Here is a 21645-nt window from a genome sequence, read left to right as displayed (position 1 = left end):
CTATAGTTATAAAGGATCCTTTTACGATCCCGGATTGAGTTTAATACTTTGATTTCCGTTTCCGGTTAAAGCGCGCGCACCGAGAATATTGCTCAATTTGCAGCTCTTCAGTAAACGTAATAGGACTTTTCGGTGTCAGATAAAGAAAGAACTATCTCATCATGAGTTTTTATATTATTTGCATTGGATCAAATGCATATTGTTGCACCAGGAGTTACTACAATTGTGCAAATATCGCCTTGTAGTTCATCCTTAAACACGGTCTCTTTGAGCGATTGCTTGCACGATTTTCCCATCTCGTGCCCACAGCTGTCCGGTTTTATGGTCAGCGGGTTTGCGCTGATGCTGACGATGCTTTAAAGGAGGATACCGCAGGGCTCTGGCAACGCGATTGGACATTTTCATGGTCGTGTAAGGAAGAGAGCGCAGAGAACCTCGGAAAAACGGATATCATCACAGATTTTATTTCGACAGCTTTCTTTGCGAATTATACATTTTTTTCTAATTGCTACGTTTCATTATTTTTCTTGTTGAAATCTATCTCAATAAAAATATTGTTCGTTGTATGAAGGTAGTTCTTTATTATTCTTCTTAACTTTCATCTTCAAGGTCTTCATCAGACGTCCAAACCCAAGTATGTCTTGTTGTGGTGGTAGCCGGAAAACTATTATTCTTGACTTCATCGCGGCAGGAAACAATAGAAGATTGGCTTTGAGTGTCTGATCCACTGGAACTAGAAGATGTTTGGCTAATGAAAGACTCAGTAGTTGTCAAGCAAAATATATCTGCTATGGTGCTGTGAATAGATAGAATAAATAGGTTTGAACTATTTATCAAGGCAAGGCAAGGCAAGGCAAGGCAAGGCAAGGCAAGGCAAGGCAAGGCAAGGCAAGGCAAGGCAAGGCAAGGCAAGGCAAGGCAAGGCAAGGCAAGGCAAGGCAAGGCAAGGCAAGGCAAGGCAAGGCAAGGCAAGGCAAGTTCTCGGGTCTGATTCCTGGTCTAGCATCACGTGTGGCTACAGTTCATTAGGTGTCTCTCTCCCTTGATTGGGGGAGGGTTTTTTCCGCTTCTCCGGTTTTCCGTTTTCACCCCTCCGCAAAACCCAACACGCTAAATCTGCTATTAGGTTAGTAAAATTTAGTCTTGTCATGAATTAGATCATTCCCGACAGAGGTTATTTCAGGGCTATTGTAAGTTAGCCACATATAGCCTGACTTATAGATCAGCCAGAGTTAAGGGTTCGTGAAAACTGATGCTTAGTTTGCTTGTTATTTTGGTTTGCTCTGAATATGGTGATATCGTACTGGAGATCTACTTGCCTGTATAACATGAAGCAGTAAACCAAGATCAACTGACTCATGATCACTGCAGAGGTATAGGGATTCTCGCCAGACAACATCATAACCAGATCTGAAGAAAGAAAAGAAGACGGAAAACGGTATCACTACTATTGTTTGAGGTCCGGTTGCATGAAAAGTGGACACGGCGCTATCCGTTACCAAATAAATAAAATCAATCTAATAAATCTATCCCCTGCATACGGATTTATCAAACGGAGAGGACTATTCACTCTTCGTGCAACCAGGCTAAGCTGTACAAGAAGGGAAATGAAAAGAGGAAACAACAAATCAAGAAAGAACAAAAACGATTTACCTATGACTCCAAACCATACACAGTCATATGTACTGAACACGAATATCAGAATAACGATAGTCCTTTTCAAAATTGAATACATTGCGAGGTAAGTGCATGCATCCTTGCACATCAAAAATCCTGTTATCCGTTAGCAGGGAATAGCGCGTGCTCGTCAAACGCGTGCCTGTGATCTTGCGCGTGAAGAGCGCGCTTAACGACTCAACCACACAGTCATGATGATGTCATGCACGACTCTTGGACGCGAGAATTGATAGCTATTTTTATTTTGTTAATTAATTATTCACCTTTTTATTAATTTTGTTGCGCCACGAACAGAATTGTTAAAGATTCAGTTACCTTGCAAAACGTTTCTATAGGATTTATCTAACCAATTTCTTTGTTTTGTATACACCTATATCAATAAGGCGTTGTCAGAGCCAAAGTAGGCCATATGAGATAGGTCTTTCCAAGATACATAAAAGCTGGTATGACTTGTGTTTCTGCTTCTTATTCTTGTCAATAATTCGTTTTTCTATATGACTGAAGTCAAGCTTATTGAAGAGCAGCCATGACAGGAGGCACAACGATAGAATTCTTTCTCATGTAAGTAAGATCACAGGGAAGAAGCTTCTCTTATTTCTTACTGGTGGGGGGAAAAAATCCTTAAAACGGGCTAAATTCAAAAAATAACCACGCAGAGCGAAAGAAGTGCTATTTCTCAATGATCGGGTAAAATTTCGAAGCTTTATTTCACGTTTCAATGATTTTATTGAAGTTTTTGATGAATCCCCATACATTTCCTTATAACAGGACACCACAGAAACCAAGCTTGGGCTACCTGTGGTAAGATTAGGCCAGATTCCGTCGTTCCTGCTTCTTGTCTTGGCTGCCATACCGTGATGGTGCTAAGCCCCTATTGTATGAACTCATCGTAGAGTGCATTTTCGCGCAGGTTCCCAGTACAAATTATTCAGCCCTATACTATTACCCGTCCTTTCCAGTGATTTACCTTTTAGAAAACAAACCAGATTCTTTTTTCTAAAACAATTATCTTTATTTATCCATCTATTTACACAGTTAAGCAACTTCTCAGGATAATCACATTCTTACGCTGATTCTTACTCTACAGTCGAGTTTACAACTGACACGTGACAAAACTAGACCTACAGACGACAAATGGTCACGTGACAGCTAGCTGATCAGACTTCTTTATCAGACCAGCACCCCGATACAACCAAGAAACCCGGCAATAAAACTAAACGTGCTTAGAATGCCATAATTGGCAAAAAGCTTGTTAAATATAAAAACTATTCTTTTCCTATTTAAAATAAATTTCCTATAGTATTTAAAGTTTGGAACGGAGCACAGCCCATTCCCGTTTCCAGACCCCAAGCTCTTTTTATTAACCGACAAAAAAGACTCTGGTCAAATACAACTGTCATCTTTTGAAAATAGTTTTTTCCTGTATTTGCCTAAAAGCCTTCCTTGGCGGCGTCCAAAGCTTACGTGGGTTCTGGGTAAAGTGAGTTTCTATAGGCTACAATGTTCAAAACATTGACCGTAATTTGTAATACAAGTCGATAGTAATGCAAGATGAAAGCTACGTCCTTTGCACCGTAATATTGAATAACCAGTTGCTCTAAAAGCTCATTTACTCATCAAAATCCAATGCCCTGGCCGGGGAAATATTACAGTCCTCGCAATTATACTATATTTTCCGGAGCGTTGATTCTTTCCGCTCATCTAAAATATAGAATGTGAGTTATTTACCTTGTAACTTGACGGAAATGTTTTGTAGGTAATCGGGGTATAAGAGTTACTCATTTTTGGTATATATAACACAAGCTAAACTTCTGAACCTACGCATGGTTTGCAACCAATTACAGCCAAGCGGCCATGTTGGTGCTATTGACAAAGGAAGAAAAGGAGAAATATTCCGTTAAGTACCACCAACATGGCGGCGATGACATGATATGAAACTTATCATAGTAGTATATACACTAGATAGCATTATCCTGATGTTGGAGTGCATTGAAGACCCTAGACCAGGGGATGGTATTTATCTAAGAACATCCTGTCTGTTCGTCCAGCTAGTATTCTTTATATTTGTTGATCTACGTTGGATTGCTGCTGCCTGCGTACTTTTTGATTTTTAGGCGTTCTCGCCAGTCTCCTTTGACTTCCTCGAAGTTCGGGTTCAGAGAAGCTTTACCACTGTGGAGCAAGGAAAGTCAAGTGTAAATCAGGTGTGAGATTGTTTGTCGCTTCTCTTCTCTTATTGATCTTAAGTTGTGGTTGATAGGAAGGATTTAGTGAGTTCGCGGTGTATGTCCTTTCCAAAAGCCTTCGCGCGCATTAAAAAAAACCTGTGACGACTGGGTACGAGTCTAGATGGCGCCTGGTTGTGAGTCCAAGCCCCAGTCTTCTACTAGGGATGATAGGGCTGAAAAAACGAGTCAGCGGTTGCGGATAACAATATAGGCTTTCCTGCTTCGTGTAATGTTTAGGATAAGCTCATTTCTTGAAGGTTAAAACATTTTATTCTAATCTATTAACCAGTTCCTAAGATTTGTTTTCATCGCATGTAGAACGTTTCGCATTAAATTGCTTTCCCCTGAAAAACTAGTGGGTGTTAGATGCAAAATTTTCCAGCGGCCATCTTTGTTTGTTTGCTTGAACAACTTGGTACAAGCGCGTACGTTTATCAGCCCTGTCGCTAGAGACAAGTTATATTAACCATTTCGAGGTTGAGGCAAAACTGGGTCGAGTTGACATTGCAATGCACTATGGGACTGTTTTGGGGCACGAAATGTACGCCATCTAGGAAATAGTTTCCCTAAACCCGTCCCACAATGCACTGCAATTCCAACTCGAACCAGTCTTTTCCTCAACCTCTGAATAGCTTATAACGAACTGCTCCCTACGTTGTGCACACATCAAGCACTAGCTCGTAGGGATTTTATTAAGTTTTGAAATGATAGAAGTCATGAACTAGCCAAAGAGTCTAATAGCTATAAGTGGGTATTTTTACGAATTACCAAGCTGTAGGTGGTAGTTTAAGCCGGAGAATTCTAGTCAGTTACCGGAGCATTCTCTGATCCCCGACCCTAAATGAAAACTCTGAGTCTAGCTCTGATATTCACCACATACCTTTGCATTTGGCTTTCTTTCCATTCTTCTATCATTCTTTTATTCATTTCTTCTCTATCCTCATCTTCTTCTTCACTGCTGTCCAGTAATTCTGGTTCCACTTGTTGTTGTTCGATAGTCTGCCATTTCTGGACAAGTGACGATACTTTTCTGACTTTGGACGATAACGTGGAGCCAAACATTTTCCCCTTCTAACACATGAAATATTCATATTAGAGACAGAAAGCATGAATGAATGAATAGATAGATAAATGAATAAACAAATAAAGAAATATTTCCCCTTATAAGTAACGTTACACTTTTTCGTCTGACTTTTGACGAATCCTTGAATCCAGGAATTTTTGTTACTTTAATTTCTGCTATTTGTTTTTCTATTTTACAAGTGAGACTAAGCCTTACATTCTAGAAATTACGGTATTATTAAAACTCTTTATTTTAGATCTATGTGCTGGTAAATGTAATACTGTAACTGTGGAGTTCCAGGCAGGAATCAGCTGTCATACCTTGAATTTCTTTTTCTTCTTTCCTTGGGGTTTAGTACTTGCTAGTTGTGTTGACGGGACAGAAGAGGCTGTACCGCTCTGAAAGAGTCCAACAGTATAGCCAGTGAATTAAACATGCTTTAATAACGGGTGAACATATGCTAAGAAACCTTAGAAGTAACAGGCCTTTTGCGATAGATTGACACATGATTGTTACTGGATGGCAAAAAAATTTGGACTTCCTTTATTTAAAGATGTTTTGCTGAACTACTAATGTCGTATCCAAAACCTTTTCAAAAAAAATTTTTTCCCCTTATAAGATACTTTCGATTTCAAGATACTAAGCAATTTAAAGTTTGTTTGCCATCCAGCAGAGCCTTCCCCAAGGGACCTTGAGCTGAATTGATTCTTTATCAAAGTGATATGTCAGTATGTGACTGTTTGTTGCAAAAGGCCAATTTGATGCTATTGTGGCTGACATAATATTCTTGGGGTGCAACCACGTGACTCAAAATCCCTTGAGATATGAATAACAATGAAACAGCCACCATGTTGGTTGATCTAACAATAAAAGCTAATGAGGATTCATTCATGAAGCAGCATGGTTGCTATGACGTAACATGCACCCCAAGAATTAATAACTGCAGACACATACTGCAATGTTGTCATGGATTTATCACAATAATTCTTTGTCCAGAGCCTATTGATTCCTTCTGACCAGCAACTCTTGGTTCTCACTGATGACAGGAGGAATGTAGGCTCTTGTAACAGAAGCAATCAAGAGCTAGAAAAGTAAGCAAACCTGATAAGAAGCGCCAGCTAGTTCCTGGGGGACAACAGGGCTGTTGGACAGAATCTCCAGATCTGAGTAATCAATAAGGCTTCGCCCTGCTATGCTGTTAGAAGCTGCAGCCATAAAAACTGCTGAACTATTGGTGGGTGGAACTGAGTGTGACGCTAACGTCATTGATGTTATACTGATAAGAGATGACAGAAAACATACTAAATAATTGTACAGACATTTCATGGATAGGCTCTAGTCCAACCCTGTGGTCGCCTCTTACCAATATGACCCAGGTTTGATTCTTGGACTTTTTGTATGTGAGAAGTGAGAAGAGTCGTTTTTTGGTTCTCTCCATTGCTTTGAGGGTTTTTCTCTGGGTTTTTCCCTGGGTTTTTCCGTTTTCCTCCCTTCACAAAAATCAACCTCTAAATTCTAAATATTTAGAAAGGGCCTGGATGAAAATTTCTCTGTGTAAATCTAGTTACCCCATCAAATTGCGTAGTCTTTTTGTTGTTGTTTCTTAATTCCAGAAAAAAAGTTTTGATTTGTGTTAGATTGTGCTTATTTATTGAGTCAGTAACTTACTTTTGATTATCAGAAGAATCTATGCCATCGTCTTCAGGGGGAGGGGGTGGTATTTCTTCTGGAGGTGCTGGTGGAGGTGGGGGTGGGGGTGGGGGAGGAGGGGCTGATTCCCCTGGGGGGAGGGGTGGTAATTCATCAGTTCCTAAAAGATAGTAATAAGGAATTGTCAACTTACTTTTAAAATTGAAACAACTTTTACAACTTAAACTTGGTACAAGATTGAGTCATTATTGCTGGTTATCAATTTGCTCTTTGCAGCTCAGTAATCATGTGGTGATTAATTCACTGAGAGCAAATGAATGAACATCTTGATTCCCATGGGTCAAGGGCGCCAGGACAGACGGATTGGATTTTGAATATGTGTGATTGTTTTAGTTATTCGTAGATTTCTAATTGAATTGATATATGTTTGTTTCTAAATGGATACTAAATAGTGTTCACTTATCTTTAAAATAAACATCCTTTCCAACCAACGGTCTTTCTGGTTTGAATCAGCTGTACGATATGAATATATTTACCACGTCCACCAACAGTCTTTCTGGTTTGAATCAGCCGTACGCTCTGAGTATTTACCGCTGCACAATCCGTGCCAAGCAGCGCCGGCATTGCTTCGTTAGCGATTACTTACCTTTAATAAGTTAATCAAATTTACCTTCAGTACAGTAAAATAGACCTATTTTACTGTACTGAGGGTAAATTTGATTAACTTATTAAAGGTGAGTAATCGCTAACGAAGCGGCGCCTGCGCTGCTTGTCAAGGATAGTGCAGCGGTAAATACTCAGAGCGTACGTACAGCATATTCAAACCAGAAAGACCGTTGGTGGACGTGGTAAATAAATTATATTCATATCGTACGTCTGATTCAAACCAGAAGGACTGTTGGCTTGGAAAGGACGTTTATTTTAAAGATGAAACAAACATATATCAATTCAATTAGAAATCTACGAATAACTGAAACAATCACACATATTCAAAATCCAATCCATCTGTCCTGGCGCCCTTGCATGGGTGAAATATACTGGTGAGCAAACAAACTTTCTGTTTCGAGAGATCGTAATAAAACTGCATTTGGTAACACACTGGTTACACATTGTTTCATTCAGTTCTTTACAAGTAGCTAAAAAGAATCACCAATTTAAAGTAATTTTAAAAAACTTGCTCACCAGTCAGAAAAAAGAAATGGTAGTCATGATAATGATAATAATAAATAATAACGATGATGATGATGATGATGATAAAAAAAGGAAGATTTTTATTGTGCCCATCCATCCCTCCCTTTCTCCCTTTCTCCCTTTCTCCTCCCTCCCTCCATCAATCCATCCATCCATCTCTCCCTCCCTCCATCCATTCCTCCCTCCTTCCATTCCTCCCTCCCTCCCTCCACATTATTCTATCTAGACTTACCAGGGGGAGGAGGTGGTGATTCACATGCTGTACTTGTGTTGAATATCACAGATTCTCCATTCTCAGTCCCAGGTGCTGGAGGGTTATAATAATGTTGTAGACCTGAAATGATAAGAAAGAGGACATCAGTTAGCAGCGTGCAACCCATAACAATAAAATGAGAAAAGATGTGACCACCATGTTGGTTGACATGACAAAAGACACCAGGACCAAATCTCTTGCACCCCAAGACAAAGCACAGGTGGCCTTTACTGTTGATGCATCACCTCTCACTAATGCGACCTGGTTTGACTTCTGCCAGGCTTGGGGGTCCTATGTGAGCAGGGCTATTTGTTGTATCTGTCCTGTGCCATGAGGGTGTTTCTCTGAGTTCTCCAGTTTTCCTCCCTCCGAAAAAATTAATTTCTAAAAAAATATCTCCATAAAAAAGTTCATTTCCGAAGTTTGAAGTTTTTAAGACCCTCCAGCCAATAATATAAGGCCTTTTGGAAGCGTAAAAAACAGTGAATTGGCCATAAATACTAGTGAAATCTATAGAGAATAAGGGGCATCCAAAACTAATTTGCTCCTTTGACATCACAGGCCAGTCCCCTAGATCATCACTTCACTTGACCAGAGGTAAAAAAAAAGCCAGTTTGTATATTTGACAGCTTGAAAAAAAATAAAAATAAAATAAAATAAAATAGGAGGCTTCAGAATCAAAAACTATTTTGATACATATTTTAGAATGGCTAGTTTTTTTATATAAAAACATAAAAAATAAATATCCTAAATTATTAGGCACTTTAAGGCCCGTTCACACTGGCGATAACTGCAGTGCGATTGTCACATGACAATCAAGGTTATTTGATTGCAACATCAAATCACTCGTGTGAAATGATCTGTGGTTAACCCTGCGATCATCCCATAGAATGTCTACCGTACTTTACCTATAACAGGCATAGCCTTTGCATGAGATACTGATGTTATACCCATTGGCATCATTGGCACTTGTAAAGCACTACTGTTTACTGCCATGAGGCTTGCCGCAGTGTTCCATGTTGGGACCACAGGTGCTGTCACATTTAGTGCTGCTTGAGTCATAGTCGTCGGCATGATAGTCGTCAGCATAGAAGTCATAGGCATGACATTTGTCGGCATGGTGGTTGCCATGGAAACTAATGATGCTGTTGCCTGGTCAGGTTCCTGTTCCTTTTCTTTTAGTTCTTCTACAGGGAAATCCCACTGTGACTGCTGCGTATCATTATTGGTGTAGTAATAACGTTTGTGCTTTCTGGAAGTGAATGAAAGAAAGAGAAGGAAAGAAAAATGAGAAACAAGGTTTGGATTTAGTTTTCCATGTAAACAAGAGAGACTTGGCAACACCGCACAACTTCTTTTGATTATCACAAGTTTATAAATGTTTATTTTACCTTCAGAATGTGATTTTTTTAGTTTTTAAAGAAATATTAAGAAGAATTTATAAATATTTTATGTCAGCAGTCATGCTGTACTTTGCCAAGCCTCTCGGCATAACAATAGTGTAAATAGTATATATACATGTCGTACCAGCATATATTCTCACTGACGTATATTAACTAACTGTTCACTGACCTCTAGCTGTTCTTTGTTCTTGTTGTTCCAATGACGATAGTCAAGAGAACTGGATTGGTAGATCATTGTACCAGGATATACTTTTGTCTTGGCCATCAGATATTCAACGATTGCAGGATTTCACAGATACAACACATTTACAAACACAGACACACACAAGAGTACACTGATGGTTGTAATGATGATGATAATGTTGATGATAATATTAAGTGGTTGTGGTGATGATGATGATGATGATGGTACAGTAGTGGTAATGATAATGATAATGCCAATGATGGTTATGATGATGATGATACTGATGATAAGGATAATAATGATGATGTTTGCTAATGATGGTAGTGGCGTTGATAGTGGTGGTGATGATAATGATGATAATGATTACAGTGTATGGTATTGGTTGAATTGATAACTAATGCCTGTGCATGAGAGGGTTGTTAATGGCAATGATGATATAATGCCATTAAATATGTCAATATTAATGATTATGATAGCAATGATGATGATAATGGTGGTGACATTGACATTATGATATGAAAAAGATACGCTTGTAGGAAACAGGACTTGCGAAGACACAAAAACATAGACAGACAGACACAGATAATATACACAGAATGATGCATTTAAGACAGTTAAATAACTTAATGTTCTCATGATTTTCCCAACACTCATCTATCTTGTGATAGATGATGTCTTTGTACTGATCTCATTATCCATAGCATAGTCTCTTTTAAAATGTTCATCCAGCATTAAGACTCCCCCTGGCAAAATAGAAGATGATACAGTACCTGTCCCAGTGGCAGCTCCAACCAGGGGGGACAGCAGATTCTTCATATTTCTTGATTTGTTCATCAGCTTCTTGTAACTTTCTTACTAAGTGACGACTGTCTAGTGCCCCTTCTCTCCAGTCTTTGATACGGGTCTAAGTAAAAGGGATTATTATTAATAACATCATTATCAATAATAGTTTCACTTATTTTTATAATTATACAACCCAGAAATATATTATGTTAGTTAATGGCCACCAGGTGTAGATTATGTACTTATTGACTGAGTGGGAGGGCCGTACGGGAAAATATTTGGCTCGAGGTGATGCCGTACGGAACGAGCGCAGCGAGGTCCGTACAAATGACCGAGAGCCAAATATTTTACCATACGGCCCGACCTAACTCAGTCAATAAGCATTTTATCATATGACCCTCACTAAAAAAATAATAAAAAAATAATAGAAAGAAAGAAATAGTAAATAAAAGCTAAAAAAGAGAAAGCGCGCGGATTCGAGCAGGGGTGTACAGATTCGTATGGCCCTGCTCGCTCAAAGCCGTACGGCCCTGCTCACAACATTTCCCCGAAGGTTTTTCTAAGTGCGCGCCCAGGCAGATACAGGTCATATGATAAAATGAGTTATAAGCTTTTTTTAGACAGAAGCCTAAAAGGCTAATAGAAGCGTGTAACAACATATTCAATCAAATATGAATTAAAGCCGAGACAGGTAAATTAATCCTGCAGGATGGAAGTTGATGTAAACCTTATATTTTTAATTGAAATGGAGGAATCAAACCAGTGTGAGAAAGAATGTAAAGAAAGAAAAGTAGAGAAATAGGAAAAACAAAAAGTAGTAAGTAATTCTAGTAACATATTAGAACTTTTGCCTTTGATTATATGCACACACTCTAGATAATGACACTGGCAGGGGTGCATTTGTAAATGTGGACAAAACTAGTCGTCATAATTTTTTTATTATTTAAATGCCTCAAAACAAAACGCTTTTAAAGTTCTACTCTAGTTAGTTATTTCAATTTAACTTTCTCTCACCTCCATCTCAATGAAAATAACATGCAAAGTAGAAATGTCTTTTGTGGACACATTAAGAAATTCCAACTTGTTGTTCAGTAGTGCTGACTTCTCTATTATCTTGCTCTGTAAATAACAGATTAAAAAAGAAATTATATTAATTTCCAAAAACCAATGTCATTGATCACTAATATCAAATATACCAAATATACATTCAATAGTTGTGAGAATTTTTTATTGAATGATACCGACAAACATGTGCATTGAATTTGTTCTCTGGTTCAATCCTCCCTCCATAAAAATCAACATGTGAGTTGAGTGTTGTGTGTTGCAAAACGTTAATGCTGTGGTAGTGTAGAGTAAGGTCAAGTAAAATATTTCTATTTTTTATCTTTTATCAGAATCTAAACAAAATTTGCAGGCTGCCAAAATTCAACCCAAACAACATAATTTACAGACATCATAATTCATAATATAGAGGTGTCCATAATTTTAAGATCTGTGTCCATTTGAGACTCTTCTTCTCCCATTTTCCTCTCCCACTTTCTCAATCTCTCTTTCCATCTTACCACCCCTTCTTTCAAGAAATGTATAAATTAATAAAATTAATATTATGAACAGATTCTTATAATTTGTTATACATACTCTAAATTCTTTTTCTTCTAATTCAGTGTATAAAGAAACTTTTCTTTCATCTGCAATAAAACAATTCAACAAAAACATTTTTTAAATTTCCAGGCGGTCTAATGTCTAGAATAACTAACAAATCAATCTACAAGTGATATGTACCAATGAGAGGTGCAGAGACAGGTTTATCTTTTTCTTGTGGTGGGGAATCAATGTGCTGGAATGCTTCAGGGGGTAGCAGTCTATCATCAGTTGTTTGTTCAGTTTCATCTTCATCTGACATCTCCATGTTATCTTCACTTGTTACCTCCTTCTGTCCTTGATCATATGTATCTAATTTAATATTAGTACAAAACAAACTTAGAAGAGAGCTAGCAAGGGAATGATACTGTAATCACTATCTCTTGGCGATAACGCAGCTTAGATTGAAATGAATTATGGGGCATCCAGGGAGCAAAAAATGCAGCTAGCCAAAGACTGCATATCCATCACCTTAACCCATTACTGCAATTTTCATAAACTGTGAACTCTGTGTCTGCAAGCTGCACGCTTAAATTTGGTTTTTCGCTGCTGCCAGTCAAAAATATGAAAGGTACCCACTAATTAGGATTGATGGAGGGCAGTGAAAAAATAAATTTCAGCAGGTAGCTCGCAGACACAGAGTTCTGAATTGAAGTAAAAAAAGATAAACAATTGAAATCTACATATTATCGATTGCCTTTTTTGTTTTTCCACTCTGGATGACTCATAATAGCTTGTGATTCAAGATTGTAATACTTAGGTTGCCACGTTTAGGAGAGTGGCTTACATGCTTTTTAAGTTGTCTAGAATCTTTGCTTCTTCCAAACCAAAAGCAAATGATCATGAGACACTTAATTCTGTCCAACACTGTATGCTGTTATTTCATTTTCAATCAGTTGATAATATACAGTGTCAAATAAGGGAATTCCCATTATATTTTGATTCAGAAGAATATGTTACTTTGATTGCCACAGCAAGCAAGCAAACAAACAAATAAAATATTTTAAACAATTTCAGAACAGGCTGCTGAATTGTTAAAGTTTTTAGATTGTTGCGACTGTAATCGGGATATCTGACATGAAAAGAGGTTAATAAGTACATTTATTATATGACCGTGAATCTTAGAGCCTGGACACTAGCAAATCGAGCAATCTGATTGGATAGATTGCATCGCGGACTGGTCTAGATTCTCCGGTATTAACCGGCCCAATCGCATATTAATCTTAAGGTGAAAACATTTTGTCCTTTTCAATGAAAAGTGGTCATATAATAAAACTCTTATCAACCGAGCTTGGTCGAGCTGTACGGGATAATCTTGACCTCGGTCGGGTACAGACCTCGGTCAAGATTATCCCGTACAGGCCGACCAAGCTCGGTTAATAAGATCTAAGTACACTACACAGATCATATAATCCTTTTAGAGAAATATAGCATTCTGACCCATATACTGTACCTTCCAGAAGTTGTTCAGCGAAGTCATCAACAGAGTCTTCATTTTCAGAAAGTTTTGGTTTCTTCATTACCAGTGATTTGTCTGCTGCTGGTTCACAACTCTCTCTCTTCTTTCCAAGATCTGTGATGACAGGACTACTATCTTGTTGAGTATCAGTACTAACCAGTAGTGGATGACCAATGTTATCAGGTAGGTCTTCATCATGTGATTGTTTATCATCATCATCATCAGGTTTATCATTATCATCATCATCATCAGCACTGCTGTCTGCCTGCTCATCTGGTATTGGCAAGGTATCTCCAGTTTGACTTGATGCTTGATAGCACATAATGAGAATTATAAATAGATTACAAATATATTGAAGTATAAATAATTATTAACATAATTATTAAAACTAACACAGACTAATGTTACTGTACAGTGACGTGTTCAGGGACTCTTCTAGGGATTCAAAGAAAGGTTATACAGTACAGCTGTAGTTAAGTTTTAGAATAATCTTTAAAGGTAATTTGTATGGACCAGTAATCCAATTTTCCCATTTCAGACCACATCTCTTGAGAATGATATATTGTTGTTTGAATTGTATCCATATTCATGTGCCTTCCAATGTGTAACCCTTAAACAAAGAAATAATACTCTATGGAATGACAGCATTACTGTAAAACTAAGCAAATTTGTCCTATTCCTACCGGAAGCACCAGTGGCAGTGCGCTGCTAATGCGCCGCCTCTCACCAATGCGGCACAAGTTCGAGTCCTGCCGATCTCGATTTCATATGTGAATAGAGTTGTTTGTTGGTTCTCTCCTGTGCTTCAAGGGTTTTTCTCCGGGTTCTCTGGTTTTCCTCCCTTCACAAAAATCAACTATTAAATTCTAATTCGTTCTCTGGGCTTTCACCTAGTTTGGAGCCTAGCTCCCACGCTGTGATACAACAGCAAAAAGCTTTGTAGATTTTTTTTATTTTGAGAAAGAACATAAACAATTTTCTACTTAGAGTATTAAAAGGTAGTGTTAGTTAAAAAGTGCTAGAAGTACCTCAACAAGGTCATTACAGCAATTATTATTCTAACCTTGGGGTCCGAGTTTGAGTTCCAAATTACTGCTGTGTTCCATGATTACAGACTTATTTAATCAGGGTTAGTCTGGAATCAGTGACTAAATATTCACAAATACCAATGGTAAAGTAAAGAATGCACAATTTTGAGGAATGAATATAAAAACACTTTAAAATTCCATGGACCTTCACTGGAACATGTGATTATATTGTAGCACACAAAATCAAGGTTAACCCTGAGCAGCAGAGATCTCGAAACTAGAGTATTTTTCAGCCAATATAATGTCTTATAATAAATTTATTACCTTTAATTTATATCAGATCCTAGTGTTATGTTAGTGGTTCACATCTTCTACTCACCTTTTTTCACCATACTACCGAGCAAAAATGGCACACTTTTGTTTTCTTCATCTTCTTCTTCTTCATTTTCATAATCATCTTCATTAACATCTTGTTCTGCTGGCCCTACATCGTAAGATACACTTGACGTTGTTGAGAGCATGCCGTGTTCTTCATTTAGGCATGGCTCATCAGTGTAGGATACTGGTTCAGTTGACTGAGTAAACTGGAAGCCTGGTGGTGGTTCCCACTGTACCTCATTTGTTTCCATGTTCCAATAGTAATAGGAATTACTATTAGCATCTAGGCATGCTTGCCAGGGATAGTTAGGATCTGGGGAAAAGGGTAAGGATGGCAAGTAATGTAATTTTGAAATAAATATAATAGAAAATGTATGTGTATTTGGTTGGGACCTACATGTATATGGAAGTGTACATAATGAATGAGTGTGGTTCCACTGTAACCAAGTTTTAACAAGCACTGATGGAAATAATAGGAATTACTATTAGCATCTAGGCATGCTTGCCAGGGATAGTTAGGATCTGGGGAAAATGGTAAGGATGGCAAGTAATGTAATTTTAAAATAAATACAAGACACTCTTGGAGATTGCTTTGGGTAGCCCAATGTGCTAGTATATATGCTGCTGCTAATTTAACACCTAATCTTTGTTATGTACCACTATTTGGGGGTAGGGGGTACATTGGAAGATTTTAGGTGCATTTTTTCCCAGGACTTCCGAACGCTATAGAAGAGGCTTTGTCAACGGAGAAAAGAATGTTACGTTACTGATGTCAGTAGTTTTAATATACTCTCCATCTTAAATTAGACTTGATTTGACTGACGAAATAAATATATGTTTAAATGGTTATTTGCTTTTCACTCATCGTTCTGAAGTTCTTGACCCTCCATTATTGATTATATTCTTTAAATATAGTTTTGAAAAATATCCAAACCTGTGAAGTGGGGTTCCACTGTAACCAAGTTTTAACAAGCACTGATAGAAATGTGATTCATAGAGTGGACAGGGCCTCCCCCAATGTGACCCAGGTTTTAGTCCCACTGACTGGCTGGCTCGGTGTCGGAATTCTCTCCTGCTTTTCTCCCTTTGCAAAAATCAATTTCTAAATTCTAAATTCCATTGGAATTTCAGTGGACAAAAAGCTACATGTACTCTGTAGAAATGCCTTCTAAATTCCATGTTCTTCTTAATGCCACGACAGTCAGTTAGGTCAAAGAAACAGGCTTTAAACTTAAAGACATTGCTTTGACAACAGTAAAGTACTAATACTATAGAACTCTGCTTTCTTCTTCTTCTTTTTATTCTAAAAACATTTGAAAACCATTAATAAATAATAATAATATTTTTCTACTATTACCTTCTTGTTTTTGATGTTCTTCATCAGCTGGTTCTTGATCAGTAGGTTTGACCGTCTGTTTTATTGTATCAGCTTGATCTTGTGTTTCTGAAGGATTACATTCTGTTTCCATTGACTGGATTTCCTGGAAATATTCAACAATATGTGTACATTGATCATGTCAAAGACACCAGAATCATGTCAAAAACATAACTTACGCTTGACATTATTAAACTTGACATATACATGTACTTGATGCCGGTTCTAAAGTTTTGAGTCCTTCTATTTGGTCATACTCACAAGACTTACTGTAGCTATGTAGTTATGTTATTTGTCAAAATTTCACTCACATTTTGTGAGTTTGCAAGCATTAATTTTATGCTCTGTCCCAATATTCACTTTGCAGAAAGAAAATACAGTGGAGAAAGAAAAAATACATAAGAAAGAAATGCAGTGGACAACAAAAGAGGAAATTAAAGAAAAAGAAGGGAAATATAGAAGAGGTACATTGTGTTATAATATAGAAAAATATTGATGTATTTTTACCATGAAAAAATCTGCAAGTTGTGTTTCCATTGCATCCTTGGTATTCCCGGTCTGTTGACCTTGTTTAGCATTGTCGTCATTATCATCATCGTCATCATCACTGTGACCTCCATACGCACCAAGTAAACCAATACCAGTTATGTTGTTGGGATTGATTGCAATGTCGGCACTTGAATTGGGCATTACTGTAATTAATAATTGTTTGATACAAACACCATTTAGCTTCATGTTCACATGGCAATATAAGCGTTTTTACATGTGTGAGAGGCTAGTCAGTCACTAATCAGTGCAGAAAAATAGTTATTTAAATATATATTGGTCGCCATATTTGACGATTCAGTGTATTAAACACACGCACGGCTGATTGAATATCACACAGTAAACTGTTAAATATACTCTAGTTTACATGCACTATACATAAAATCTTCTATGTAGAATGGTATTGTATTTCGTACTTGCCTTCAGACACTTCCCTTCTTGACACCCTGTTGATCTGAAGTACAGGCCGTCTACGGCCAGCATTGGCCAGTAAATTACGTTCCTTGGAACGCTTTCCCATCAAAACTGCTTACCCGTTGATTTAAACCTCATTAATTCCTGTTGATCAAATAACAATATCAAAATATATTAAATATATTTAGGCACTGCCTAAAAGCGGAGCTCCTGATATGCAAGTCACAGGGAGCCCAATTTTATTGAATGTGAAAGATAAGATTAAAATCGGAAAAAAATCTTCAATTTTTTGATTCAATATCAAGATAATGTCTCCCATAATAAAAAGCATGCACTGAAAACGAATCAAAATGCACTACACATCGTTTTCTTTGCGCGAGAATACTCCCCCGATCCCACTTATATGAATTTTGTACACAACTCACCACCAACCCCCCCCAGGGGCTAGTTTTTTTCTTGGAAAATTATTCGACAAAGTTTTCCATGGCCGACATTTTTTAAGCTTTGAATTCCTGGTTAATTTTACTTATAAAACGAAAGATAACTAATACTACATAACTACAATATCAGGTTTAGTGAAATTTACCTCGGATGTCATTTAAATCGAAATTTTGGAGATTTCCGAACTTTTATGGACAAATCAAGACTATTAAACAGACTTGAAAACTGGTAAAACAAAAGGTGAGCAAAATACATAAGCTTACTTTTACTTAGTTCTTTTACACTAATAACGATGTTTGGTTAATTATCCACATCAAAAGTTTTATGTTTTTACAAGAACCGTATTTTCATTCATAAGAGTCTTAACTATATTTTTCGAGAAGCTTGAAAACATAAGCTTACTAGATTTTGAAAATTCAATTTTACCAGTTTTCAAGTAACAACAAAAGTTTTTGAAAAACTAATAAGTTTACATTCATTTATACTTGACAAGAACAACTGAGGCAAAATAGAAAATAACGCAAAATGCAATGCAAATACAAAATAATTTTTTTGTCAGTAAATTGGCATTTGGAAATGTTTTTTAATATTTTCTTAGCTTTTGAAAGTGAAAGACAAGGTACCATTCTTTAGACAATAACATATCTCACAACAACACAAATTTAAGCTCATTCTTATAATCATGTACTAGGTCGAAAAGCTCAATAAACAGTTGAATATTTGGTGTAATTTTAAAACTCATTCAATAATTAGATAAATTATCTGCAGAAAGATATAAAATTATTGAATGAAATTCAAAATGAAAGTACTCTTACCATAATAACAAATCAGGTACACTCTTTTCGCATGTTTGTCATTCTAGTTCGTTGCTCGTTTGCCGGTAAATTTAGGAATGTTATTTAGCTTTAAACTTTGTCAAAAATCTCTTGGATTTGTTTAATTGTGGAATTCAAAAAGTGCTTTTTCAAATGATTATTTTATATCATGTATGGACTACGAATACTCTTACCATAATAACAAAACAAGTACTTTTTTCGCTTGTTCGTCATGCTAGTTTGTTGCTCGTTTTCCGGTAATGTTGTAGCTATGTTATCTACACTAAATAAAACAAAATAGAAAATGTCCTAACCTCTATCTTCACAGTGTGGCGAATTCCTTTTTTTCCATGATTTCTACAATAATTTTTTGTTTCGTTTTTACAATATTTACAAAAAAATGATAGTAAAAAAGCTCGTTAAAAAAAGTCGTCATTTTCCAAGTGACGTGTGATTTGAAAGCTCGACCAATCAGAAGCGTGATGTACACCTGGCGGGCGACACTTTTAGCGTTACGCACAGGGTTCCCATGCGATGACCACAAAAACTTAGTTGCATAGTTTACCATATTCTATACCTATGGTGCTCCGCGCGGGAGCTCCGCTATAAGAGGTAAAAAACTAAGGTAATTTGTCATATATCAAGAGAGTGTCAAAGTCCATCTTTCTCTCTCCGTTCTTATTGGCCAAGATGGTGTCATGTAATAATTCAAAATCAAATAATGAAAAAATCAAATACTGCTTTGTGTTCTTTGAAACTTATTGGTGTATAACAAAACAGGAAACCTCAGGAAAACGGTGTGTTTTGTTGTGGCAACTTTGAATATCGACTCCTTTTTTTAGAATAACCAAATCTCTCTACAATCTGACCACTTCACATGAAAGCCCGCAACACTGAGAGCACATGCATTCATGTAACTTGTACATAGAGGCATGCAAGTGTGTATTAACTTTGAAAGTCCAAAATATAGCGGCCTTTGGATATTCAGTACAACGTACTCAGACTTTTGAAATGAATAACATCAATATATATAATAAACAAGAAAAGGAAATTCTGGTTAAATATAAACAGCAAGAAATATTATCCCATATAAAGACGACACGATGTAGTTTATAATAGTTTTGTGAGTAACTCCCTAAAAACACAAATCTTACGCTCAACAAATGACAAGGTTGAACCAGCACGACATGAACTATTTACAATACTAACCTAAGAGCACACAGACGTAGTGAGAGAGTAAAAACTACTACTTCATTTTTGCTTTTTCTTGACGTTCTTTGAGAGTTCAAAATGGCAGCTGCTGACGGGCTCAGGTTCAGACAGCGGTCATTCAAGGTAGGTACTAGACCCCGCGCGGCAAGTGGGCGGACAGCGGGCTGGCGCCGGTAAGAATTTGAGGAAATTTTAGCTTCTTTACAACTGGGGAGTCCATTAAATTAGCCTATTTCCTTCAGTTTTCCGTGTAACTCATCTTATTTACCACGATATTCGTCATTCTAGCTGTCAAAATGTCACGAGGCGTAGCCGAGAGAGTCCTCAAAATATTTTTACGACTAGATGAAGAAAAAAGTGGTAAATAAGAGGATACACCAAGGAGGAAATTGTTGTTTTTTTCTTACCACAAAAAAACATCCTTCACCGTCATGATTACTATTGTGTTTCCTTCATGAATTATTAATGAGTATTCTCTGCTACGCCTCGTGTTTTTAAAGTAGTGTTTAAAAAAACGAGTGGGAGTGTTTTATCAGGTATAAAAGCACTAGGCGTAGCCGAGTGGTTTTAGACCTGATAAAACACAATCTATGAGTTTTTTAAACTGCTTCAAAAACTCATGAACAATTTATAAGATTTTGGTTCAACTGGAGCCACCATACACGTCACGAACATGGACTTTTATACATCGATAGCAGTTCGTATGTACCTGTCATGCGCAGTTGAGGTTTATACGTCACTATCATGTGCAGTCATTCCCAATAAAGGCTCCCACATTAAAAAAAAGTCATGCTTTTAGTTGTATGCGCAGAAAAATGACATATCATTGATCGTCATCATCATCATCATTTGCATCTAAGGGAATCATCTTCCTCTTCTGTCCACCTTTAACAACTATTTATTAAAAAGAGATTTCAAAAACCGACGAAATTGCATGAGATTTTAAAATGCATATAAGCAAGTGGTAATTGAACTTGGTTATGTGTGCAATTTGGTCCGAGGTCGTGCAGTTTTGTAATCACCCGTTTGATTGCAGACAAATTGCATGATACGAAGTTCAATTAACATTCACGAGTTGGGCATATCAGGCCGCGAGCGAGCGAGTGGACCCGGCAAAAGTTCTTAACAACATGCTTGAATCGCTATATATTAGACAACTTTCATCCTACTAGTCTCTTTATATTCAACAATCATTCGCCGAAGGCGAAGTGAATATCGGGGAATAATACACCGAAACTAGTTGAGGTTCAGTATTATTCCCGATATTCACTGAGCCTGAGGTGAATAATTGTTTTAGTATAAATTATAAATACACAGGTGATTCTTTCAAAAAAGGAAAAAAAGTAGATAAGAGACACATTTGAAATTAGGTAACAGCAACAGAGCGGCTGGCCGCCATTTTGAATTATCGCTGGAGGTGATTATCGTGTGATAATCTGAGTTTCTCGACCAATGAGCGCGCGAGCTTTTCAATAATCACCTGTATTAAACTAAGCTATATTCTAGCGATCAAAAATAGAATATTGTTAAAGACTGAAGGTAGATATAATACTGATCAGTGTCGTAAGTACGTTGATTGGTAAAACAGAAACGTACTGGAAAAGTCTAGTCTAAACAAGAACAAACGAATTGTTAATATCGCAAGTTACCGCAACAAATATATTCTTTCTCTCAGTCTGTCAGCTGGCCATGCATGGCGAAAAAGAAGAAAAATTAATTAATTGATTAATAAAAAATAAGGAAGAGAAGAAGAAAGCTTGGGAAGAAAGAAAGACTCAAAAGCGTCAAAAGGTCCCCTTCTTAACAAGAATTATCTTCAGTAGAAAAAATTCAAACATTTTAAAATCAATAAATATTATATATATAACTGAGCAAAATATAGAAACAGGCACCACTAAGTAGAA

At 37.0% G+C, this 21645-nt stretch overlaps 1 protein-coding gene across 1 annotated transcript; it reads right to left on the bottom strand.

The window, feature by feature from the left end:
• Positions 1-2670: 2670 nt before the first annotated feature.
• Positions 2671-19840, bottom strand: LOC116288879 (uncharacterized). The gene is made up of 17 exons (XM_089026450.1): positions 19739-19840; positions 17280-17417; positions 16821-17005; positions 16296-16419; positions 14940-15251; positions 13527-13841; positions 12215-12385; positions 12071-12120; positions 11447-11551; positions 10420-10553; positions 8971-9314; positions 8042-8143; positions 6637-6778; positions 6070-6244; positions 5289-5366; positions 4786-4976; positions 2671-3849 (listed from the first exon to the last, which is right to left on the bottom strand). Exons 2-17 carry the CDS (start codon positions 17377-17379, stop codon positions 3750-3752), a joined length of 2628 nt encoding a protein of 875 aa, XP_088882576.1. The 5' UTR covers positions 17380-17417; positions 19739-19840; the 3' UTR covers positions 2671-3749.
• Between the last annotated feature and the right edge of the window lie 1805 nt (positions 19841-21645).

Source organism: Actinia tenebrosa, unplaced genomic scaffold, assembly GCF_029948245.1.
Source record: "Actinia tenebrosa isolate PJP-AT-01 unplaced genomic scaffold, QUT_ActTen_1.0 PGA_scaffold10__47_contigs__length_13832649, whole genome shotgun sequence".
NCBI classification, from domain to species: domain Eukaryota; kingdom Metazoa; phylum Cnidaria; class Anthozoa; order Actiniaria; family Actiniidae; genus Actinia; species Actinia tenebrosa.
Note: the sequence above shows the minus strand (reverse complement) of the source record. Positions and strands in the feature narration are given on the sequence as shown.